The sequence below is a fragment of the Bactrocera neohumeralis genome, chromosome 4 (assembly GCF_024586455.1).
Source record: "Bactrocera neohumeralis isolate Rockhampton chromosome 4, APGP_CSIRO_Bneo_wtdbg2-racon-allhic-juicebox.fasta_v2, whole genome shotgun sequence".
NCBI lineage: Eukaryota > Metazoa > Arthropoda > Insecta > Diptera > Tephritidae > Bactrocera > Bactrocera neohumeralis.
Genome location: NC_065921.1, coordinates 9,699,733 through 9,722,263, shown reverse-complemented (window position 1 = coordinate 9,722,263; position 22,531 = coordinate 9,699,733). Strand labels below are relative to the sequence as shown.

General features: G+C 33.9%; 2 protein-coding genes across 5 annotated transcripts in view; both read left to right on the top strand.

Annotated features, from left to right (window-relative positions):
- Positions 1-22,531, top strand: part of LOC126754776 (sialin) — a 441,635-nt gene that overhangs the window by 324,394 nt on the left and 94,710 nt on the right. The gene's annotated exons all lie outside the window — the stretch shown is intronic.
- The window catches only part of LOC126754793 (ion transport peptide-like), a 103,263-nt gene that overhangs the window by 74,686 nt on the left and 6,046 nt on the right, over positions 1-22,531 (top strand). For all 4 annotated transcript variants that reach the window (XM_050466917.1, XM_050466919.1, XM_050466916.1 and 1 more), the window contains one exon: positions 21,274-21,494. In XM_050466917.1, the coding sequence (XP_050322874.1) occupies positions 21,274-21,494 (221 nt within the window). The remainder of the gene's footprint in view (positions 1-21,273; positions 21,495-22,531) is intronic.

Here is a 22,531-nt window from a genome sequence, read left to right as displayed (position 1 = left end):
AGCTCGCGCTTAGCCGGTTGGGTGCTTGGGAGTAGTGGCGCGTAGAGCGCATGCGCGGCATACCTTTGGCCATATCATTTACCTCTACATTCATGCATATTCTATTGCAGGCAATTCGCCACACATACCGCCATGTGGGCTTGTGGGCTTGTGTGCTTACTAGCTTCGTGTGCAATTGGAATTTTATTACTTTAATTGAAAGCAAAATAAAGTGTAACGAAAACCAGTTGCAACCGGTTGTAGCAAAATTTGCTAAATTTAGACACAAGCTCTGGAGCACAACAACAACATTGCGCTTACATGTCAACGTATGCATTGTTGTCAGCGTAACAAGCGACCACCAAGTTGACGTTGATGCGTACGTTTAGTTATATAAGTATGTATATATTTTGGCGTGTTCGCTTGTACATATATATATTTTTAACCTTATGTAGGCGACTATTTGTCGTCTGTTTAGTTAGTTTTGAATCATTGTTGAACTGGTTACAAAGTAGTTTTGTGCTAACTAGTTGTTCTATGCAGTGATTAATTTGTTTAGTACTAAGTAAGGGTTTTAATTGGTTTTAAATTAGTGTAATTTTGGTTTTTGAGATATCGATCTCAAATTTTGCTCATGTCCTTTGCTCCCCGAGAAGCTACTCATTTGTCGGAATCACCGATATCGGAGCACTATTAGACATAGCTGCCATACAAACTGACCGATCAAAATTAAGCTCTGGTATGGAAAACTTTTTTATTTGATAAGATATCTTCACGAAATTTGGCATGCACTATTTTCCAAGACTGCAGTATAATCTTCGAACATATTGTTAAAATCGGAATACTGTAGCATATAGTTGCCATACAAACTGACGGATCAGAGTAGAGATGAACATTTTTTTTTATTTTTTGGTATAAGAAATACACCTGTGTATTATAGCTTTGGAGCTGGAGTAGTTAGGGTCTTTTGCTTGTATTTTTTTTATTAAATTTTAAGGTATTTTTTATTTTATAAAAATTATTATTTATATAAAATAGTGAATCTTAACATTATTAGTCTTAACTTTGTTTTATTTTGAAAATCAACAGTAACGTACTGAAAAATAAATATATTTGCTCTTTTAAGGAGTTGTAAAATAAAAATAATTTTAAAAAATAAAATGTTATATATTTTGGATAGTTTGTAATTGTTTTTTGCTCATACTTAAAATTCATTTTGAAAAAATTTTTTTTATAAATAAAAATAAATTTTCAAAAATAAAATTTTATATATTTTCGATAATTTACAACTTTAAGCATTTATCATTACTAAAAAATTTCAACATTTTTGTCGTTCAAAAAAAGTAAAACTATCATACAGTGCAATCACACACAGAGCATTTAATGTCACGCATACGCACTGACACACTCTATACTGCAACTACTTTACATTAATTATATGCTTGGCAAAAATGCAGAGAAATCTGAAGCTTTTATGAATTCATTGCACATAACTAATCGCAAATCATTGCTGTCCTTTGATTAAGTGAAAATAATATTAATTTTGCCATGCAAAATTGTTGACAACTCTGCCGCTGTCATTTGGCAACGTGAAGTGAATGACACGTGGCACTTTGTCAAGCAAAGCAAATCGCATAAATTAATTTCTCAACGGGCAAATGCCGCAGCTTGAGAAAAAGTTTCAGCACGAACACACACACACACATGTTTTGTAAGCGAACTCACGTCAATTGCATATTAAATGAATTATATGTGACAGGCGACGCAAATTATGCCGATATAAATGTTAACATTTTCATTAACTAGTTGGTATAACAGTTCGGAAGATTACAGAATTCATTAATCAACTAATTAGCATTGAGCAAATGAATATGTTTGCGCAATTACAAAACAATTTCAGACAAGTGCCAAACAAGCCTACTTACATACACTACAAATACACCGTACATAATATGTAATTAATTAAATACGTAATTGAATGCTTGCGGAAACTTCAAGTACACATTGTTGTGGAAGTTCGATAGCCGTTTGATGGCGAACGTTTGGCTTGCGTGTGCGGCACTTGTTGAGCAGACTGTGAGCGCTCAATTCATATGTACTCATTGGCGACCTAAAAGCAACAAAAAGGCATAAAATCAATGTTCGCTTAGCTTTTATGCTTTTTCGTTTTATTTTCTGTTATGTATGTGCATATTTGTTGTATTTTCTGTTAAGTATATGTATGTATATGTGTACGATCGTTTATAACTTTATCTTTGTTGTTATCGCTCATATTCGTAGTATGTTTACTTACCTTAACTACTGTTGGCGCGTCACATTGTCTCGAACGTTCACTCTGATTAGCATAATCGTAACCATGGTTGCTGTTATGTACGCCAAGCACGCTGTCTACTGTACGCATACACTAATAAACGATATAAGTAAGCTTAGCAGGGTTGCCAACTTTATGAAATTAAATTTTTTAATTTTTTCCATGCATCAAATTTTATTAGTGGGAAAGCTGAAAATTATGCTCTTAAATCTTTTAAAAAAATAAAATAATAAATGCTGAGCTCCACAAAATTTGCAAATAGAGTTGCCAAATACTTTTATTAAGATAACAAGAAAACACGTTAACTTTGGCTGCACCGAAGTTAGTATACCCCTCACAGGTGCATTTCTTTTAGCATAAAAGATAATAAAAATATTTTCTGCTCGATTTTGATCAGTCAGTTTGTATGTCAGGTATATGCTATAGTGATCTGCTTCGAACAATGTTCGGAAATTTTAACCATCTTGCCTTGCACAATAATCAACATTACATTTCTTGAAGTGAATTAGTCAAAAAAAAATGTTCTCCAAACAAGGACTTAAGTTTGACCAAGAAGTTTCTAAGGTAGCTCTGTCTAATAGCGCTCCGATATCGGTGGTTCCGACAAATGAGTATCTTCTTGGGGAAAAAATGGTGTTTGCAAAGCTTCACTTCGATATCTGAAATCTGCGGGCTAGTTTGCGTACATAAAGACCGACAGATAGACGGAAATACATAAAATATGTCAGTTTCAGTGTGCTAGTAAGCTTTCAAGGTATTTTTAATAATATAAAATTGTTGGTAATATATTTTTGGACAGTCTATAATATTTTCCTCAACCTCGAGCATCTCAATATTAAGAAAGATTTGATCTTACGCTGAAATTAACATTGCTATTTTATTTTCTAAGCGTTTAATAATCTTTTCTAAGCAACACTTTCAAGTAATATAACCTACAATCAGAATTCTCATGAAGTTGGCAATCCTAAAGCAACACGCAAACGCTCAAAAAGGCAACATTGAAGCGGCAATTAATTTTTAGACAAGCCTTACAACATAAGTCTGCTACAAGCCACTCCAACTCACTCGCATTCACTCTACTTTACTGTGCCATCAACACCAAGCAGCGCACGCAGATGTTCCACGAATCGGCGCAGAATGCTAATAAACAAACAGCATGATGGTCAACGACATGATTATCATTAAAGTGAGCCATAATAACCATAATAGCCACAACGCTATAAACATGCTGCTGCTGGTTTTTATTGTATGTAATGGTCTTCCCTACGCCAACCTGTTGCTGTGCTGTGCTCTGGCCAAAGCCAACCACACACAGCTGCGACTTGTTCTGTGCACATTTACTGCCCGCCGGTGTAGTTAATTCAATTAAATTTCCACTTTTATTTTATAAATTTTTTAATTTATTTATTTTTGTTATTTTATTAAATTAACTGCTCACTTGGGTGGCGCGCAAATTATTCTATGGAAAATTGTATAAAACAAAATATTATTGCATATGTGTAGTTTACTCGCTGTGCGGCATTAAATTGTTGCGAACGAGATCATTGCACGACAACATGTTGCAAGTTGCTGTGGCAAGCGGCGAGCCAACAGGTGTCTATGATGCATATACATATATACATAAGTATATATTAATAACTGTACGATGTTTATAGCACATTGATGTCTGTATGCATGTTGGTGTGTATGTTGTCGTTGTTGTTTTTATGTTGCTATCGAGAGTGCTATTAATGACGCTGTGGCAGATGTGCCGCGCCGTAAAATTGTTGACGCTTTCCTGGTAGCGATTTTATTTACTGCTGTTGTTTCTCTTGTTTTTGTTATATATATTTTGTTTTTGTAAAACCAGTTGCATTTCCTTACCTTAGGCATTTGTGTGAGCTTTTTACTCTCATGTACATATGTATTTGCGTGTGTTTTTGTACTGCTCTGCGTTTGTTGTGCGCGTTGCACATGTTGGTACCACGCAGTCTCGCATTTTCCAGTTGCTGCCTGAAGTTGCACGTACGCGAAGACGAAAAACCACAACAGCAGTGAAAATTAGAAATGTGCCAGCGTAAAACCCAGTGGTAAAATTTGGCAAATATGGGCACATTGTATTTGTTTTGGAGATTTGGCATCTATTTGGCATATATTTATACACAAAACAAAAAAAAAATTAAATTTAAAAACTGTTAAAATTTGGGAATTGATGCTAAACATAATTTTTTTGATACAAAAAAAAAACAAATTAAACGAACGAAATGAATCAATCATTTAAATAATTTAAAGAAATAAGAAATTATGTGGTTTGACTCTTTAGACCAATGTTTGTGAAAGAAAGAGAGAGAGTTAGAGAATGAAGAATGAGAGTAACCAATACTCTTCGCATTGTTGTCGAGTCACATTATTGTCGAGTTAAGTTTGACTTTCTGCAAAAAACTGGAGCAAATTTAGGCTAACTGTTAATTAGGCTTACTGCAGTCGGGATTGGTTTATGCCCGAAAATATGCTCAAGTACCAAATGCCAAATAGTTTCCGATTTAATGAAGCCAACATACCAGCAATTTCAAGCCTCTTCCTTTGATTCAATTGAAATAAAAGTTCTATACGTTTAAAAATACACCCTTTATATTCCTAACTTGCAGTGCTATATTGGGTTTCATACTCGGCTTACATTCTGTGCACAAATTTTACCTCAAATATCTTTTATTATTCGCATTACCTACACACAGCATGCACAACAGAGCATGAAATGTATGCAGAAAGGCGACGCAACGCTGTCAACGCTATGTGGAAAGCATGGAAAACTTTGTTCAAATAATTATTTATAAAAGTTGAAATAAATATGCTGATAGAATTAGGCAATAAAATAGTAAGGGAAAACCGCAAAAAGTTCAAATATATAATAATATTTGGTAGTCGAAAAAGTCTTTTCGTATTTTGTCAATAGTTGTCACTGCAGTCGTATATATCTACAGTGCTACCAATCACATTGTGTTAAACCATATAGTGTTGGAAAGGTGATATTTTAAGCTTATTTACCCAAAAAAATTAAATTCGGGGAAGTTGAAAAAAGTTGCAGCTGTTCAAAAAAGAGTGAAAATAATGAAGAAATTCGCTATATTTTGAAATTTTTGTATAAAAAAGGGAAGAATGCCACGCAAGCCACCAATGAAATTTGTGAAGTTTCTGGAGACGATGCTATATCAGTTCGTGTATCACAACAATGGTTCGCTCGCTTCCGTTCTGGAAATTTCGAAATTTCGATTTATACTGATGAAAGTTTTACACTGATGGAATAATGTCTCTAGCGAAAGAATGGCAAAAAGTGGTCGACCAAAATGGTACATTAGTATAAATATAAGAAAATAAATTGAAGTTTAATTAGATATACGAAAAGACTTTTTCGACTAACCAAAATATGGTAATACAAGTATTTGCATATACATATATATATATAGATACATATGTATATAGTCAGCGGAAGTTTAGAAATTAGTACATATTACCGCCATTGATGTTTTTAGAAAATTATTATTCGCAATTCTGTTTATGTACAGAGGATTTCAGCCACCAAATGAACTTATTCGCCATATGTAATACCTGATCAAATTTGACCCGGATTGAGCCATATAAACTGCTCGCGCAAATCGATTCGACACACGTTTTTTTCTGGAGACGAAACGTGAGTTTATGAGTATGACGTCGGAACTGTTCAACAGTCTAACGAATGGTGCTCCAAAAATGAGCTGAACGAAAATACACCAAAACTCGCTGAAGTCAATGAATGCCATACCAGCCGAGGCTTATCACAAATGTATGAAAAATTGAATTACATTACATACATACATTCCGGCGCATGAGTCTTTTTTTAAGTCAATATTAAAAATTTGTATTAAAATATGTGTAAATGTAGTATTTTGTCTTAGTTCGTTCATAAGAAAAAAAAACAATTTCAGCAGTTCATTTTTGCACTGACTTACTTTAAATCTCTACAAATTACTGTCACAAAGTCCAATTGATTTCTGGCGCGCTTAATTTATGTATGGGAATCTCTTGCACATATTTTTAGTTTGTTTTTATTAGTTATTTTATTTTACATTTTGCTATAAAGAATATAGTGAAAAAGAAAATAGCAAATTTAGCGCACACAATGCATAAATTCAGAACAACTACAATATTCGCAAGCAAGCTTTGTGTATCGATACACTCATACACGCATGTCATCACTCACACATATGTACATATATACTATACAGCTTTATGAATGCCTATGAGCGTGTGAGTGCATAGCAATGTACGCCTGAACTTGCCATTTTACTCAATGATAAAAATATTTGCCATAGCATCATACACACGCTCATACATATATGACTACATGTCAACTCATATATGAGTGTATGTAAGTATGTGCGTAGCTGCGCTAGTCACAAACGCATTGTTGTTGTCGCATTGCCGTTGATCTGCAAAAGTTGGTTGTATCCAGAAATGACCGCTTGCGACACGCTCACCAACTAAGCAGATAGACACAACTTTGCAACGCTATACACAGACACACATACTTTAGAGCGTGCACATATGTACATATAAGTATACATGTACATATTTATACGACTTTTGTATACGAGTATACCAACACATACTATGCAAGTAATATTGATGTGGGCGTGTGACATCTTTGATTTTGCGCGCATCTCTTTTTTGTTGTTGTTTTCTTTTGTGTAACCTTCAAAAGCGGCCAATTTATGGGAAACCGAAATGAACCGCCTCGAAAGAAATCGCAGTTTTCTTACTCTCATTTTAACGGTTTTTATTAAATATTTTAACAATTTATGCAAACAGTTGCCGGGCAAGTCACTTGCCTGCCTTTTTGTCGAATTTAAATTTTTCGCTTTCAATCAGTTGTTTGCTCATAATAATCAAGTGTTTGGTGTATCTGTGTGTGTGCCACAAATATGTGCTACCTGTGTGTTGTTGGTCAAGTGCACGAATAAGGAAATTGTAGGAAGCTAAATTGAGAAATAAATACTTTGATTGCTTGCAATTAATAATGGACACACTTATGTGCATAATTGTGTGTGTGTGTGTGTGTGTGGTTGGATAATTTTATGGCTTTTTGAGTATGCAAATCTTAGTGCATGTATATTTCAGCGTTTGACAGTGCTAATAAAAATTTAATGATCTAGTGTATTACATCAACTGAATTCTCCGGTTTTGGAGCTTATTAAATTTTCTTTAGCAAAATTTAATAACTATAATGAATTTCAAATAGATCATATCCTACACTTACAATTTGGTCAGTTGCTTGGGTGAGCTGTTTATCTTATTGTTTTTGCACGCTTAGAGCTCTTCAAAGGTTAGCAACTTTTATGAAAAACCTTTCATTGATTTTACTAATTTTGAGTCCTTTTAGGACTGTGTTGCTTAGTGGCTGTTTCTTGCTTATTTTGGGTTGCTAGAACCGAAAATGATAGTAACAATTTACTAACACGTAGGATATTTGTGTTGTACCATTACTAAAATGATCAGCATTTACTAAAATGACAAAAATATCTGTACGCGATGGAAAAATTTTGAAATCAAAATCGTAATCACCGACATCTTAAACACTCCACACACCTCTTAGCATATCAGTAGTAAATTTTTCGTTCAGATTTGTTGAGTAGTGTATTAGACAGATGCCACACAGACCTCTTAGCATATCAGTAGTAAACTTTTCCTTCAGATTTTTTCTTTGACAGAATTAGACAGATGCCAACATTGAAAAAGTACCTTGGTAGTTAATTTTTTATTATTAAGTGACGTTAAACTAGAAACAATCGCAGAGGTGCGTCACATAAATTAAATTTTCTCAAATATATAGCCTACTTTTCGGAGTAAAAGACTGGAATGTGGCATTAAAAAGGAATGTTCTTTATTACATAGTAAAATGAACGATTGCATCGATTTATAAAATTTTGAGAAATAATTAATTAATTTCATTCTGGTTTACTATAAACAATTTTAAGTCCTTCACAGAAGAAGAAGAAGTCCGGAAATACAATAAATATGCGTTGTGTTAGAAATTTACTTTATTCAACCAAGAATCATGTGATAATATTCCTATACCTTTTTGTTTATAATAATTGTTATATATAAAGTAATAAACCTTAAAATTGCAAGAAGATGCGTTTAAAGACATTCCAAAGATGCGTTTAAAGACATTCCAAACATATTTCAAAATAAAATTAACTAAAGGGTTATACTATATTAAAAAAATTTCTATATTAAAAATAAAGAAAAGAAAAATTTACGATTTATTTTTAGAAAAGTGTATATTTTGAGTTTAGACTAAAGTGGATGCACCGTTATGCAAATTTTATAATTTAATATTGGTAGTCGAAAAAGTCTTTTCGTATTTTGTCAATAGATGTCGTTGCCGTCGTGTATCTCCAGTGCAATTACATTGTGTCATACCACATAGTGTTGGAAAGGTGAGATTTTAAGCTTGATTTAACCAAAAAAAGTTAAATTTGGAGAAGTTGAAAAACAGTTACCGCTGTTCAAAAATTAATGAAAATAATGAAGAAATTCTCTATATGTATATTGAAATTTTTGTATTAAAAAGAGAAAAATGCCAAACAAGCCACCAATGAAATTGCTGGAGTTTACGGTGAAGATGCTGTATCAGTTAGTGTAGCACAACAATGGTTCGATCGCTTCCGTTCTGGAAATTTCGAAATTTCGATTTACACCGATGGAATAACGTCTCTAGCGAAAAAATGGCAAAAAGTGGTCAACCAAAATGGTACATATTTGTTTATTTATTTATTAGTATAAATATAAAAAATAAGTTGAAGTTTGATTAGAAATGCGAAAAGACTTTTTCGACTACCCAATATCATTTACCCGGGGAATTTAATTACATTTTCTGTCAAAAAAAGGTTTTATAATATAACAATCTAGCACAAAGCTTTTTTTAATGAAATTTAATATCACATACAACCCATCAGCAAGACATTAAAAAGTGATTTATTTATAGCAGTTATGTAACATTTTTCCATTTTTATAGTGAACTAATTCATTTCAACTGAAGAGCTTAAAATTCAACTGAAATTGGATTCTGAGAAATTCAATAAAATAAATAAAAGTTACCAAATTAACGTTTTTTCCATAAATATTTCTATAACTATATGTATGTTTGTGTGTAAGTAGATATGTGTACCGTACATGTACATACATATATACCACCGAACTACCCAATTTCTTTGAAATCAATAAATTGGGCGTAGCGAATACGCAAACTTGTCACAATCGCCAATCGCCGTCAGCGGCATCATTTATCTATTTTTATACTTTCCACCAAATTCGTCCCATTTGTTATTTGCCATATGTTAGATGACCTCAAATGCGCGTTCCAAGAAATGTCACACGTTTGAAGATTTACAGATTCTTGCTATTTTTGTAGACCACAACAACACACAGCACAACCCTGACCATAACGAAAGTCAACCTTAAAGCATGATGTGCGCATATAAAAACATATACATATACATATGTATGAACATGAATATGTATGTATATATACATATATAAGTATGTGGTACAGTGGGTGCTGCTACATGCTCCAACGCACGTAGATACTTACATACACCCGCCTACTGCTGTGGTTTGTGTTGTTGTGCTGTCTTTGTCGATCATTTAAAGCCCAAGCTTCAATCGTTCCGGGACATCATAAGTGTGTAGGTACTTCAGATTTGATCAGCCCGCTGCCTAGGCATTCTCAAGTTATTTGCCGCCACACGACGGCTGGCGCGCGCAAATCTACTGTGGCATCGAATGGCCACACGAGCAACTTAACTGGCAGCGCCAAACAGCCGCAGACCCACGGCGCTTCAGCGAAATCACAATGCTACATCACACACAAACGCTGGCATGTAAGTGCTTGAAATCGCTTGGCGGCGTGTATACATGTGTGTGCGTGTGTTTGTGTGCTTTCTTAAAGGCATGGGTCGTATGGCGTGTACCGCCAAATGCCTAATTGGCATCCAATTGCAAAATTTATTACAGTTTTATTTTTAAAATCTGCTCTTCGCATTTCATTTAACAGACACTCACGCTTAAAGGTGTATGTGTTTGTGTAGCTGTGTGATTTTCGCAAAGACTGCATCATTTTTCATCGAAAGACAGTTTGTTGGCTTTTATGCCGGCCGGCAAATGCCATTATGTTTAATCGATAAACCGTTAAATTTGTTTTCAATAAATTTGAACGCTCAGTTTTGAGGTTTGCAAAGCCTTAACAATTTCTTGTTTTTATTATCAAGAACTTTTATTGTGCTATCAATCACATTGTGTCATACCAAATAATGTTGGAAAGGTGAGATTTTAAGCTTTATTTAAACAGAAAAAAATTAAATTCGGGGAAGTTAAAAAAAGTTACAACTGTTCAAAAATTAGTGAAAATAATGAAGAAATTCGCTATATTTTGAATTTTTTTTATAAAAAAGAGAAGAATGCCACGCAAACCACCAATGAAAATTCTGTAGTTTACGGTGAAGATGCTGTATCAGTTTGTATAGCAGAACAATAGTTCGCTCACTTCCGTTCTGGAAATTACGAAATTTCGATTTACACTCATGGAATAATGTCTCTAGCGGAAAAATGGCAAAAAGTGGTCGATCAAAATGGTACATATTTGTTTATTTATTATTATAAATAAAAAAAATAAGTTTAAGTTTATTATAAAAAAAAAATAAGTTTAAGTTTGATTAGAAATACGAAAATACTTTTTCGACTACCCAAAATATGCCTTGAAACCCTTCTAGTAATACACACAAATGTTGCTAAGCAATTTGAAAGAGATTGTTGAATAGCAAAACCCGATAAATGTTGAAAATCACCTAATATAGTTAATATTAAAAAATATGATATATAATTCACGCTTTGTATACTTCATTATTGTATTATTTTTCGATATCTTATAAATATGTTTTATTTTTTTTTTGACTTTTCAATCTGCTAAAATATTTTTCAATAAATTTATTAACCCCTCATGCATCATTTCCTTATAAACTACATTTCAGTTGACGCTTAAAAATCACAACCGTTCACTTAACGCCAAACAGATTCAAATTAAGTTGTTTATTTCAGTGAATGTCAAAGCGAATGATTAATTTGACATTTGCAACAATTTAATAGATGCATACGTCAAAGTGACTGTCAATATGCGCCACTTTAATTACAGTTGACGTCAAAAAGACTACTGACAGTGTCAAAATGACAGCCGCTGTCAATATAATGACGTTTGCAAATGAAATCAATACATACGCGTAATGAACATGACATTACTGGGACTCAAGTGGCATACAAATGCTTGAAAAGTGGAACTAACTTTCCAATTAATATACCGAAAATATAATATGACCGTGAAATTATTAATACAGCATTGAAATTTAAGAGTTCTCCTAAAATTTTGACCAACGATTTGACCATTGATTTTACGCCACTGTCATGATTCATCAATGAAAAATCTATTTTAAATTCCTCTAAAAATACAATGAACGTCACCAATTGACACCAAAAATAATTTGAGCGCAATTTCGTGGCGATAGAAAACATTTGGAGGCGCAAGCGAGAAATTCGATATTGTTGACACTCGAGAAATCTTGGAAATATTATGTGATCATGGCGAATATTTTTAATTTCAATGGCGACATGAAGCAAATTTGCGAGGCGACAAATTTTTTTATTTTTTATTTACTTCTCGGTTTGTGCGAATATCTATACATACATATGTATGTATACACTGATGGGTCCACGCTTGCTGCGATACATTTCCAGAGCATCAATAGCGGCACTAATATTGGTTATATGCAAAATCATATTTATCTCTCTGCATTTGTTGCAAAGAGTCAATCAAACTACCGTTGCATATGTACATACGTATGTTGGTATATCAAATATCGCATGAATATCAGTTGATTGGCTACGCATTGGAGGCAAGGCAGCAACATGCGTTCACACAAACACACACACATGTGCATGCAACATTTTGAAGTGGAGCAATTAATGTGAATGCGCCAAGCCTCCATTTGTCGAGCATTTGCATCTGTTGCGTGTTGTTCAGTGCTATCTGTTGCCCTGATCTGGATCTGATTGCCGGCGTGTACGATAATGTTGGAATGCGCACATACATAGACAGGCTTACAAACATACATATAAGCACATTTGCTTGTGTTTGTGTGTGTGCGCATTTCGCTGTGTAATTTATTGCTTTGATTAGTTGGCAATTTAATGGTTAATAGCAATTTATAACTGTCAAGGCGGCATGTTTTTTGTCGCCTAATAAACGCGTACACTCAAATGCACTCAAATGCATATAAACAAATATACATATACACAAATACACATACACACATGTACATATACATATATGTATGCCGATGCATATTTTTCGCGTAAATATTTTTTACGATTTTTCTCATATTTGTGCGTTTGTTTTTTACGATTTCGGCTACTGCCTTCATTTATGGGATGCGGTCAATGGGAGTTCGATATTTTACGTGGTTTTGTGCGAGTGTACCATGTATGTATATATTTATATGGTATATACATATATGTATATATGTACAGGCATATGCATACATATATGAGTTCATAAAATTGTCAATTGCCCGTAAATATGAAATCAGTTCATGAGATGTGTGCGAAAAATACAAGGAAGACATTGCGCATGTTTTTATTAATATTTTTTCATTTTTTTCTGAATATTTTCTTAGCGAATTTGCATGCATATAAAGTTATTCGCTTTGTACACAATTTTATTAGCAATCAAAATGCTTAATGCGCAATAATAAATTTGGAAACACCCAGCTAAAAATATTTGCTCCCACATACATACGTACACACAAACATGCATACAATTTCGAGGCAGACACCTTGAACATATAAAACTTCTATGCGTTTTGTTTTGATACATAATTTTGTGTTTGAAATATTTCCTAAATAGCGCCGACATAAGACATGTGCACAGACATACATACATATATACAAATTCTATTCAAATTTATGTAGGTCTGCAGAGTTTGTAGTACAAAAATGTGTATTAAATAATTATAAATAGTTTCGCTTGGCAAATTAGACGGCGATGAATTAATGAATTAGATGAGGCTAGCATCTTAATTAATTAGCTAGCTATCCTATACTATATTTGCACAAATATATGTACGTAGATTTTTATAGATATGTATGTGCCTACATATGTATGTATGTATATGTGGCGTGTGCACGCTTTCTTAAATACAATAAAATTAAGCGCTGATATAAATAAATATTTTTTATTTGCGAGCTATCGCGTGCCTTAAAACGCCAGATAGAGCCATGAAAAATAAGTAATATATATTTTTTTTCCTAATGTTACCAGTTTTTGTTAATATTTGAGGTAAAGTAAAAAAATTATAAGAATAAAAAATATATGTTTTCTAGATATTTTTCTATAATTTTACTCTATGAAAAAAAATTCTTTACGTCGATTTTGATCTGGATGGTTTTTGGTAAAATTTGAGATACAATACAAAATTATGAGAATAAACGATTAATAATGTAAACAATTTTCTTTAATTTTACTGAATGGAAAAAAAATTTTCGTGTCGATATTGATCTGAATGATGATTAAAAATTATGATAATTTGGCTTCAAAATTTTTAATTGCAAAATCGGAATTAAAAATTGATAAAACACCAAACATTTTTAAGAATCGAGTATCTCGATACAAACCGAGCTAAGCTAATATTTGCCAGCATCAGCCGATCACTTTGAAACCAAGTTTAAGCTTGCAAAAATTAAATAGTTAATATTATTCGAAATGGGAATCCGAAACTGGTTATAAATATAAAATCCACTATCCAACCGTTTCAATCAATAACTCGCATGAACCTTCACTTTTTTTCAATAAATACACATACAAGTATATTCAGCATTCAAAGGACGCTTGCGAGTATTTTATGAGTTTTTGCGCCGCAAATCATCGAAATCGAATCGGCAATCTTCGTTGTAGAATAAGTAGAATATTCTTCTTAAACAACTTAATTGAAAGCATCAACAAGCTCATAAAAAATTCAATTAAAAGCATATGTATGCTATGTATGTATGTATGTAAGCAAGTCGCTTGGGTTCAAGCAGATAGTCGGACATTTATATTGAGTGGCATCCGCAAATGCTTAAGCAAGACGAAAACGCACACAAGCGCGAAAGCTGCTGCATATACACATATATATATATATATATATATATGTATATAAATGAGCGCAAAGTCGTGCTGACAAGCGTATGAAATCAAAGTGTATTGAGAAAACAGATTTTTGTTACTCGCATATATGTATATGTGATTATGGTTTGTATGTGTGTGTTTGTGGTTGGGCACATCCGCCAATTTCGTCCAATGCGGAAAGTTTATTTTCTTATTTCCTTTTTATTTGCTTTTAGTAACTCGTGATCTCTATCGACGAGGTGTTAATAAATATAATGCAATTGATTTCTTTCTCTTTTTTGTTTTTGCGTTTTTTTGGTACATTTTCTACTTTTTGGCTGCTTTGCTAGAACAAAATAATGTAGAATAGGGCAATTCAGAATCTTACAATTGCAAATATGCAAGACCATTTGCACCAGATTGTGAATTGCCCTAATATATATTACATAGCTATTGCATTATATTCTGCCTTTGCATGAAAACAAATGATTAAAAAACGAAATAAAAATGCGAATGCTGAATTTCCATCGAAAATACAATAACGAAAATAGTAACAATATAATATTGCTATGCATAAAAAATTTGCATTTTAAAACACAAATTAGTCATTAAAATTGTTTAGTTTTCTCTGTTTGGAAGTACAAAAATATAAATTTCCTAAGGGGTTACATGGGTTTCCTTGGGTAAAAAGCAGCCTTTTTCAAACAATTTTTTCTCATATAAAAATTAAATATTAGTTTAGAATTCTTCATTGTACCAACATACACTATTGATAAAGAAATTCTGAAATTTTTCTAAAAAAATATTTTAAACTCGGCCATTGCGACGCCATTTGCGGTGACCCCTCGGAAAAAAGATGCACCCGCGTTGGATAACTGCCTTTATCTAAAGTGAAAAAGTACGTGTCTTAGTTAAAACCTTAACTTAAACTTAACTTAACTTAACTTGGACGAAGGAAAAAAGAACTGAAAATTGGAATTTCGGCAGACTTTTTTACAAAAAAAATTACATTTTTGGTGAAAATTTCTCGACATTTTTTTCAAATAGTTGTAATCGAAAAAATAGAATTGAATAACTCAATATGATATACATACATATTTATGTATATACAGGGTTGAGAATTTTAATCAAATTAAACAATTTTGGCTTAAAAGTTAGATTTTTAATTTTGATTTTAAAAATTAATAATAATAGTTATTTAATTTTTAAATTGGAAATAAAAATTATTAAAATATAACTCGTTTAATTTTGTGAATTTGTAGAGCACTCCTCTTGAAGATTGAATATGACGGCTATGTGCGAGCTTTAGTACAAAAGGGCAAAACACAAAGTAGGCAAGCGCGAAAAAATATAAATTCCAAAATAATATTTTTTAAATTTTCCATTGGGATTGATTTTTTTTAATCCGGTATTATGAACAACGTTTTTTTTATTTTTTATTCAATATACATTTTTATTTAAAAATTTTTTAATATTTTTTTTACTTTTAAATTTTTTATAATTTTCAATAATTTTTTTAATATTCAATAAAAATTTTGATCACTTGTTTTTTTCAATAAAAGTTTCGATAATTTTTTTTAATTTCAATTGAATTTTCGAAAAATTGAATTGGAAGTTTTTTTTATTATTTAATCCTGTAATTGATATTTGAAAATTATTATTATTTAAGATTTTCGTATTAAAAAATGTCCAATTCAAGTATCTTTTGACGCATTATTTGCAGCGCTGTGTATATACATATGTACATACATATTAAGTATATTAATGAAAATAAAAATAAAAATAAATTAAATATGCCTTTATTGAAATTATTAAACTAAAAAATACAGTTTGCAGTAATTTTAACATCCCTGCCTTTTAGTTATAACAGACAGTTGAGGTATACAATGCTTTCCTAATTCCATATATATTTTTTTACAAATGCTACTTTTTAAATCTTTTACAGACATACAAATATTTTTATTTTTTTAGTACTATTTCTGGTTTTTCTTTTATTTTTTGGTACAAAAATTCACTGACATAACCTTAAACTCATTAAACTTTGCAGCAAAAACGCTTAAAACTGTACAACAGTTTATTTTAATTGAGTGAAAATTATATTTTTAGCATATAGTACATGCAAACATACCTACATGCATACATACATGCATATGTATGTACTTAAATAAATGAACATGTGTACCTACTTTTCTAGACACCGTGTATATTTAGCGCGATTATTTGATTTTAGACACAATGTCTGCCACTAGTATCGCGTATTCATTGAGAAATTGTCACGGCGAACTCGTTGGCGCTGTTGGCGCGCAGACACACACTTGCCACTCAGCGGTGGGCGCACAACCGTCTGGTGCGCAGCGCGTAAATTACAACAGCAGTAATAATGAGTATGCAAAGAGCGCGCTGAAAATAGCTCAAATGAGGATATGAATGTGGGGGGAAAGTATTTACATAAATACGTGTTTATAGTATGTATGTGTATATATGTGCGTGTGCATGTGTTTTACTGTAATATCACCTAAACGTTGGCGCATTTACATATCTGCCACGCATATCATAGCGCGACGCGGCAGCGTTTTACGAAAGCGCTTGCACGTGTGCTGTATTTTTAATTTCACACACACATACGCGCTGCAGAAGCGTTGTACGCTATGCATACAGCATGCTTAACACGAGTAGCGCGCGCAATTCAAGTTACAAACACACATACAAAAACATATCTGGTATATGTATATTTACAACGCACTTGCCCCCCCTTCGCACGGCCACTTGCAGACCTCTAGTAGCTATTTATATATGAATGTGTGTTTGTAAATGTATTTTTATAGCACTTCGCGCGCTTTTACTGCTTTTTTTGGTGTTTTTGGCTCACGAAGCTGCCGACACTCGCTTCCTTGCACTTGTCACCACTTCGGCGCTCGCAGCACACCGCCACCCAATCTGCCTGCCAAACAGCATTTATTATTATTGTATTTGTACATTTTTTCAAGGGGGGCTTGTCAGCACATTGACTATGTGACGCTATGCGCCGACGGCGGCAGCGGCGGCGGCGGGGATTCGACCGTCGCGCCCATAAACGAATTGCGTCTTTCACAAATGCAAATAAAGTGCGGCACACGGTGATGCATCATCGGCCGTTATCGCTGAAATACAAATTATTATCGCTCGCGTCTATATGACTGCGATCATCATCTGCATACAGATGTACTAATATACATATGTATGTTAATCATCACAACAACCTCATCATTGCACCGCTCATCATCGTTGGGTGCAGCGGCACAGCCAGCCATAGTGTCGTCGCATAAAATATATTAATTAAAAGTGATGCATCAGCATTATCTGCATGCCATTTCAATTAAGACTCGTGTAAACACAGAGCAAACACATCTACACACACACAAACGTCTGTGCGAACGAGTGACCGGCCATTCATTAATTTACATTGACGCACTGCTCCCAAATGCAAAAGCGATCTCTATGCGACGCGCGTGCACGCTGTGCTCACATTTGTATGTGTCTATGTGTGTGTGTGTTACAAAATATAAATTTGTGTTTTTATTGCAAATAGATAGGCGTTGATCAATTTGTTATTTGCTGTTTGCATAATATTTTTGTTTTCAATATAATTTTCAAAGCGTCCGCCGAATGACTTCATCTTTATATTAAAATTATTATGTGTTTCTATTTGTTTATCAGATTTTGCAAGGCACAAATATTGTATAGCAATTCTTAAGAAGTGTGTTGTAATTTAATCAAAATGTTGCGATACATACATACAATGTTATATAAAGAATTTGCGTGCAATCATTTGTGCGGAATTATTCAACAGTTCGATGAGATATTATAATGAGAATTCAAGCTATCATTAAAATTTTTTTTAGAATATGATGAGGTTAGGTTAGGTGGCTGATCTAGAGAGATCGCCAGTGCACTGTTATATGTAGTCCTTCATGAAGCGATAGAAAAGAAGAACTCCCGTGTTCGAACATATAAATTAGCAAAACGCTTAGTAGCCAATACAAATTCGGACATGTCCCAAGTATTTAAGTTTTGACCTCCGAAACGCGGGTCTGTCAAGAAGGAAGTTTAGAGTTGTTTTCACCTCATCTTCTTCCATGCAGCTTCTGCAGTCGGTGTCTGGTAAGCTTCCAATACGGCAATGGTCTGTTAAAAGCACCACAACTAGGAATAGGCTGGCCTTACTGAGGACAAAGAGATCGCTAGCTCATCGGTTTTACAATATTCTGCGATTGCGCTTTGCCCTGATACCCATACCAGTCTTATCACAAAAACACTCAATGCCATTGATGGCGAGGTTAGGCACTACTTGACCAACACTGAACGCACTGTTAATGAGTTCAAGACTAGTATCGCCGCTCTGCTATATGAGTGGATGGTCACTTCTCTGAAGGAGGCTGTAATCCGGTACAGTAGTCAGGAAGTATGAAGCTGCATTTGATAGAGAGCTTCTGACACACCAACCCCTCGCCGAATCTTTCCCCCAAGCTTTGATCGATCCGTAAAGAAGTTCACTGGCCCTCCAACGGCTTCTTCCCACCCACAACTCCCTCGCCGGTATATCGATAGAGAAAGAGCCGGGTTGGTGGGTCCATGTTGCAAGTGATCCGGTATGAAGTCAAAGTGTGTGAGGATTTCCGAGGGTTCAGACACATGTTCAAATGGTTGGTATAATAATAGCTTTATTGAGTTTGCCACAAAGTTTGTAACACCCAGAAGGAAATGTCGGTTACCTTAAAGAGTATGTATATATATACATGCCTTTCTTCTGCCTGTCGGTATATGCGCGAACTATTCTTTCAGATTTTGAGAATCGAGTTTTCGATCTGAAATTTTGAAATTTGACAGATCCGTCGACGTCTGATTAGTACAATCTGTTTAGTATTACAATATTTTCAAAGTTTTATTGGCTTGACTCGTCTTTTCCCAGAATCTGAAAGGTATAAAATTAAACTATATTGTATTTTGCTCACAGGAGCAACACATGAACCATTATCCCTAAATCTCTTTGCATACTAAATTGGATGTTTTATTTCATGCAAAGATTGCACCCGCCCTCCAAAGTCATAATTTAACATTTAAAAATAACCCACTTTTGCTATAAAGTAATAAAATAATATGCATTATATTTTCTTTAAGACTACAAGCCATTGATTAAATCTGCAATTCATAATATTGTAAGCTCATACGCCAACTATAAATAAACAAGCCCGCAAGCACTCGTAGTATGCGATGCCTTGCCTCTTTGGCAATATTAATCTTAGCACTACAAGGAATAACGCTATTTTTAGCTACAACTTATGCCATAAATAAAACTTTACACACTTGCTGAGCTGCCCACAGATCGTGACTCGCCGCGCCGCAAACACAACTAACCGCAAGGCAGCTGGAGGGTTTGGCTTCTATACTACTCTACATGTGTGTGTATGTGTATATATGTACGTATATGTGTCTATGGGTACGTCTAGTCTGTTCTGCGTACATATTATCCTTTTTGCATAAAGATAACATCGTCTGGCGGCCACTTCAATGGACGACCGATCAATTCACCTAACCAGATCCAGTAAAGGTAGAACTAGAAAAAATAAACAAAAAGCAACAACATGTTAAAATGATATATGTTGTCGGTAGCGCCTTTGAAAGTGGCAATACAATTTTATGCAATGCCACCCAATGAACTCAACAGCGCCACAGACAGACCGACGTATTTCGCCATAGGTGCTATTTATAGTATTGCATGCGGTAAGCATACGTCTACCGTTTGTCGATAATACCACGAGATGTTTTTATGTATGTCGAGAATGTAGACTATGCGGCGCTTACAAGCGCTCAAGTCGACAAGCTGCCGGCCGTGTCGTGTTGACCAATGGGTCAGTCGCAGCAACCAAGCGGCTCAACAAAGCAACTGCACGCCGTCTGGCTACCGGCCGGTCGCTAGCTGTCAGAAGTCAGACGCCTGCCGCCGACAAAGGCGACAAAGGGAAGCGACAATCAGTCGTGTAGCTGGGTAGTCACGAAAAATTCAAGGTTCAACTTGGCCCATATCCATTTACCCAATTCTTCGAATACGCCAGCCAGACGACAGACAGCACGCAGCTATAAATACTTTTACAAACGAAGCGAAAAAAAAAACGAAAAAATCAAACGAATACAGCGGTAGGCAGACAAACTTTAAAAATAGCGAACCATAAACAGCGAAAAAAAGTATGAGAATAGTAGATAAATAAAAATCACGCCCGTGACCAAGGTGTAGGTAGCGTGTGTAACGCATACGAGCGCAATTCGTTCTCGCTGCAACTTTATTGAAACAAAATCGTCCCAGACACAATGGTGTTAACGATAGTTAGTGGTTTTCGCGCTATCGGAAGCATGCTAACCACTGTGACATATGAAGCTTAAGTCATATTCACACTAGGAGACTTTTACTATAAATTTATCTATCAATTATTTTTTCAATTATACCACAACAGTCAAATTTTTTGTTGTAAAATCCTCGCTTTCCCGCTTAATGATCGATCACGTTTACTATCCGTATAATACCTATTACATTTTTTCAGGTTTTGAAACATATTTTTCAAGATAAAATACTTATTTTATGTATAAATCAAGTTCTTAGAAGTTTTTTACAAAATTTTACATATTATTGCAAATTTCAAAATCTTACAATTCTAGAACCTGTTATAATAACTTCCAAATTTCTCTCAATTACATCTTTTACTGATTCTACAAATTTCTTGTTTCTGCAATCTCATTACAGATGTGTTCCCGCAACATTAAGATCTCGTTGGTGCTGTTTCTTGTCTTGATTCCACTTATCACAGCTTTGCCACACAACAACCACAATCTGTCAAAGCGAAGCAATTTCTTCGACTTAGAGTGCAAAGGCATCTTCAACAAAACAATGTTCTTCCGCTTGGATCGCATTTGCGAAGACTGCTATCAACTTTTCCGCGAGACAAGTATACACCGACTATGCAAGTAAGTTGTCGCCTCACATGTTCTCTGGAAAAGTTACACACCCAAACACATTTTGTTATTTAATAAACGCTGTGGGAACTGACTCCTATAGAGTCGGTTAAATGAGTGCAATAACTGTGGTATAAATAGATTATAGACTAAAGTTTACTAGTATCAATTTATTTTATTTTTTCAAAGTCTTGTCTGTTACAGACGTTTTTCTACACAATGATTCTACATACTGTCACAACAATATGCTAGTTTGACGTCAGTCTTACTTTAATCCTAGTTCTAATTCCTTAAAATATTGCTTCATATTTAGAGCTAATCACAGTTATTGCACAAACTTTAACCGATCTTAATTCGTTCTCACAGTATTATTAAATCACAAGTGTTGTAGATGCTGTCTTCGATTCGCCAATTCTTTGAGAGTAACGGAGAGAGAAAAGAACAGTTATATGTCACATAAGAGTGAATCAAATAATTAACATACTTTCTTGTATTGAATTCAATGGTGACACTTTGATGGTTCTGACAAGCGAGCAGAGCTCAAGCAAAGCGTGCAGATATGGAAGTGGCGAATCGAAGACGCGTAATATGATGTGGTAAAAGGTGTTTCACATGGAGAAAAATAAAGAATTTACAATATGTATATACAAAAAGTTGTTAAGTAAGGAGAGACTTCTGACTCTCATTATCTCTTAAATAGCATTTTCCTGTTAAGTCTAGGGGTGCCATAATTTTATCTTATTCTTTTTGATATATAATAAAATAATATATTATTTAATATTACACACTTATTTTACTTAAGCAAAAAATTTTATATTCTTATCTTAAAGTCTGGTTAATAAAATTTACATTCTATTATGGTAGTATAAAACTAAAGTAATACAATAGCTTATATTCGGATATTTTTAGTTAAATTAACATATTTCAGATGAAATTTAGTTCATTTTATGAGCTCATATTATTATTACTACTTTTAATTTATGACCCATAAAATCAAACTGGCAGTAGAAAAATCTTTCTACATACGCCTCTTTGCCTGCAAATTTAAT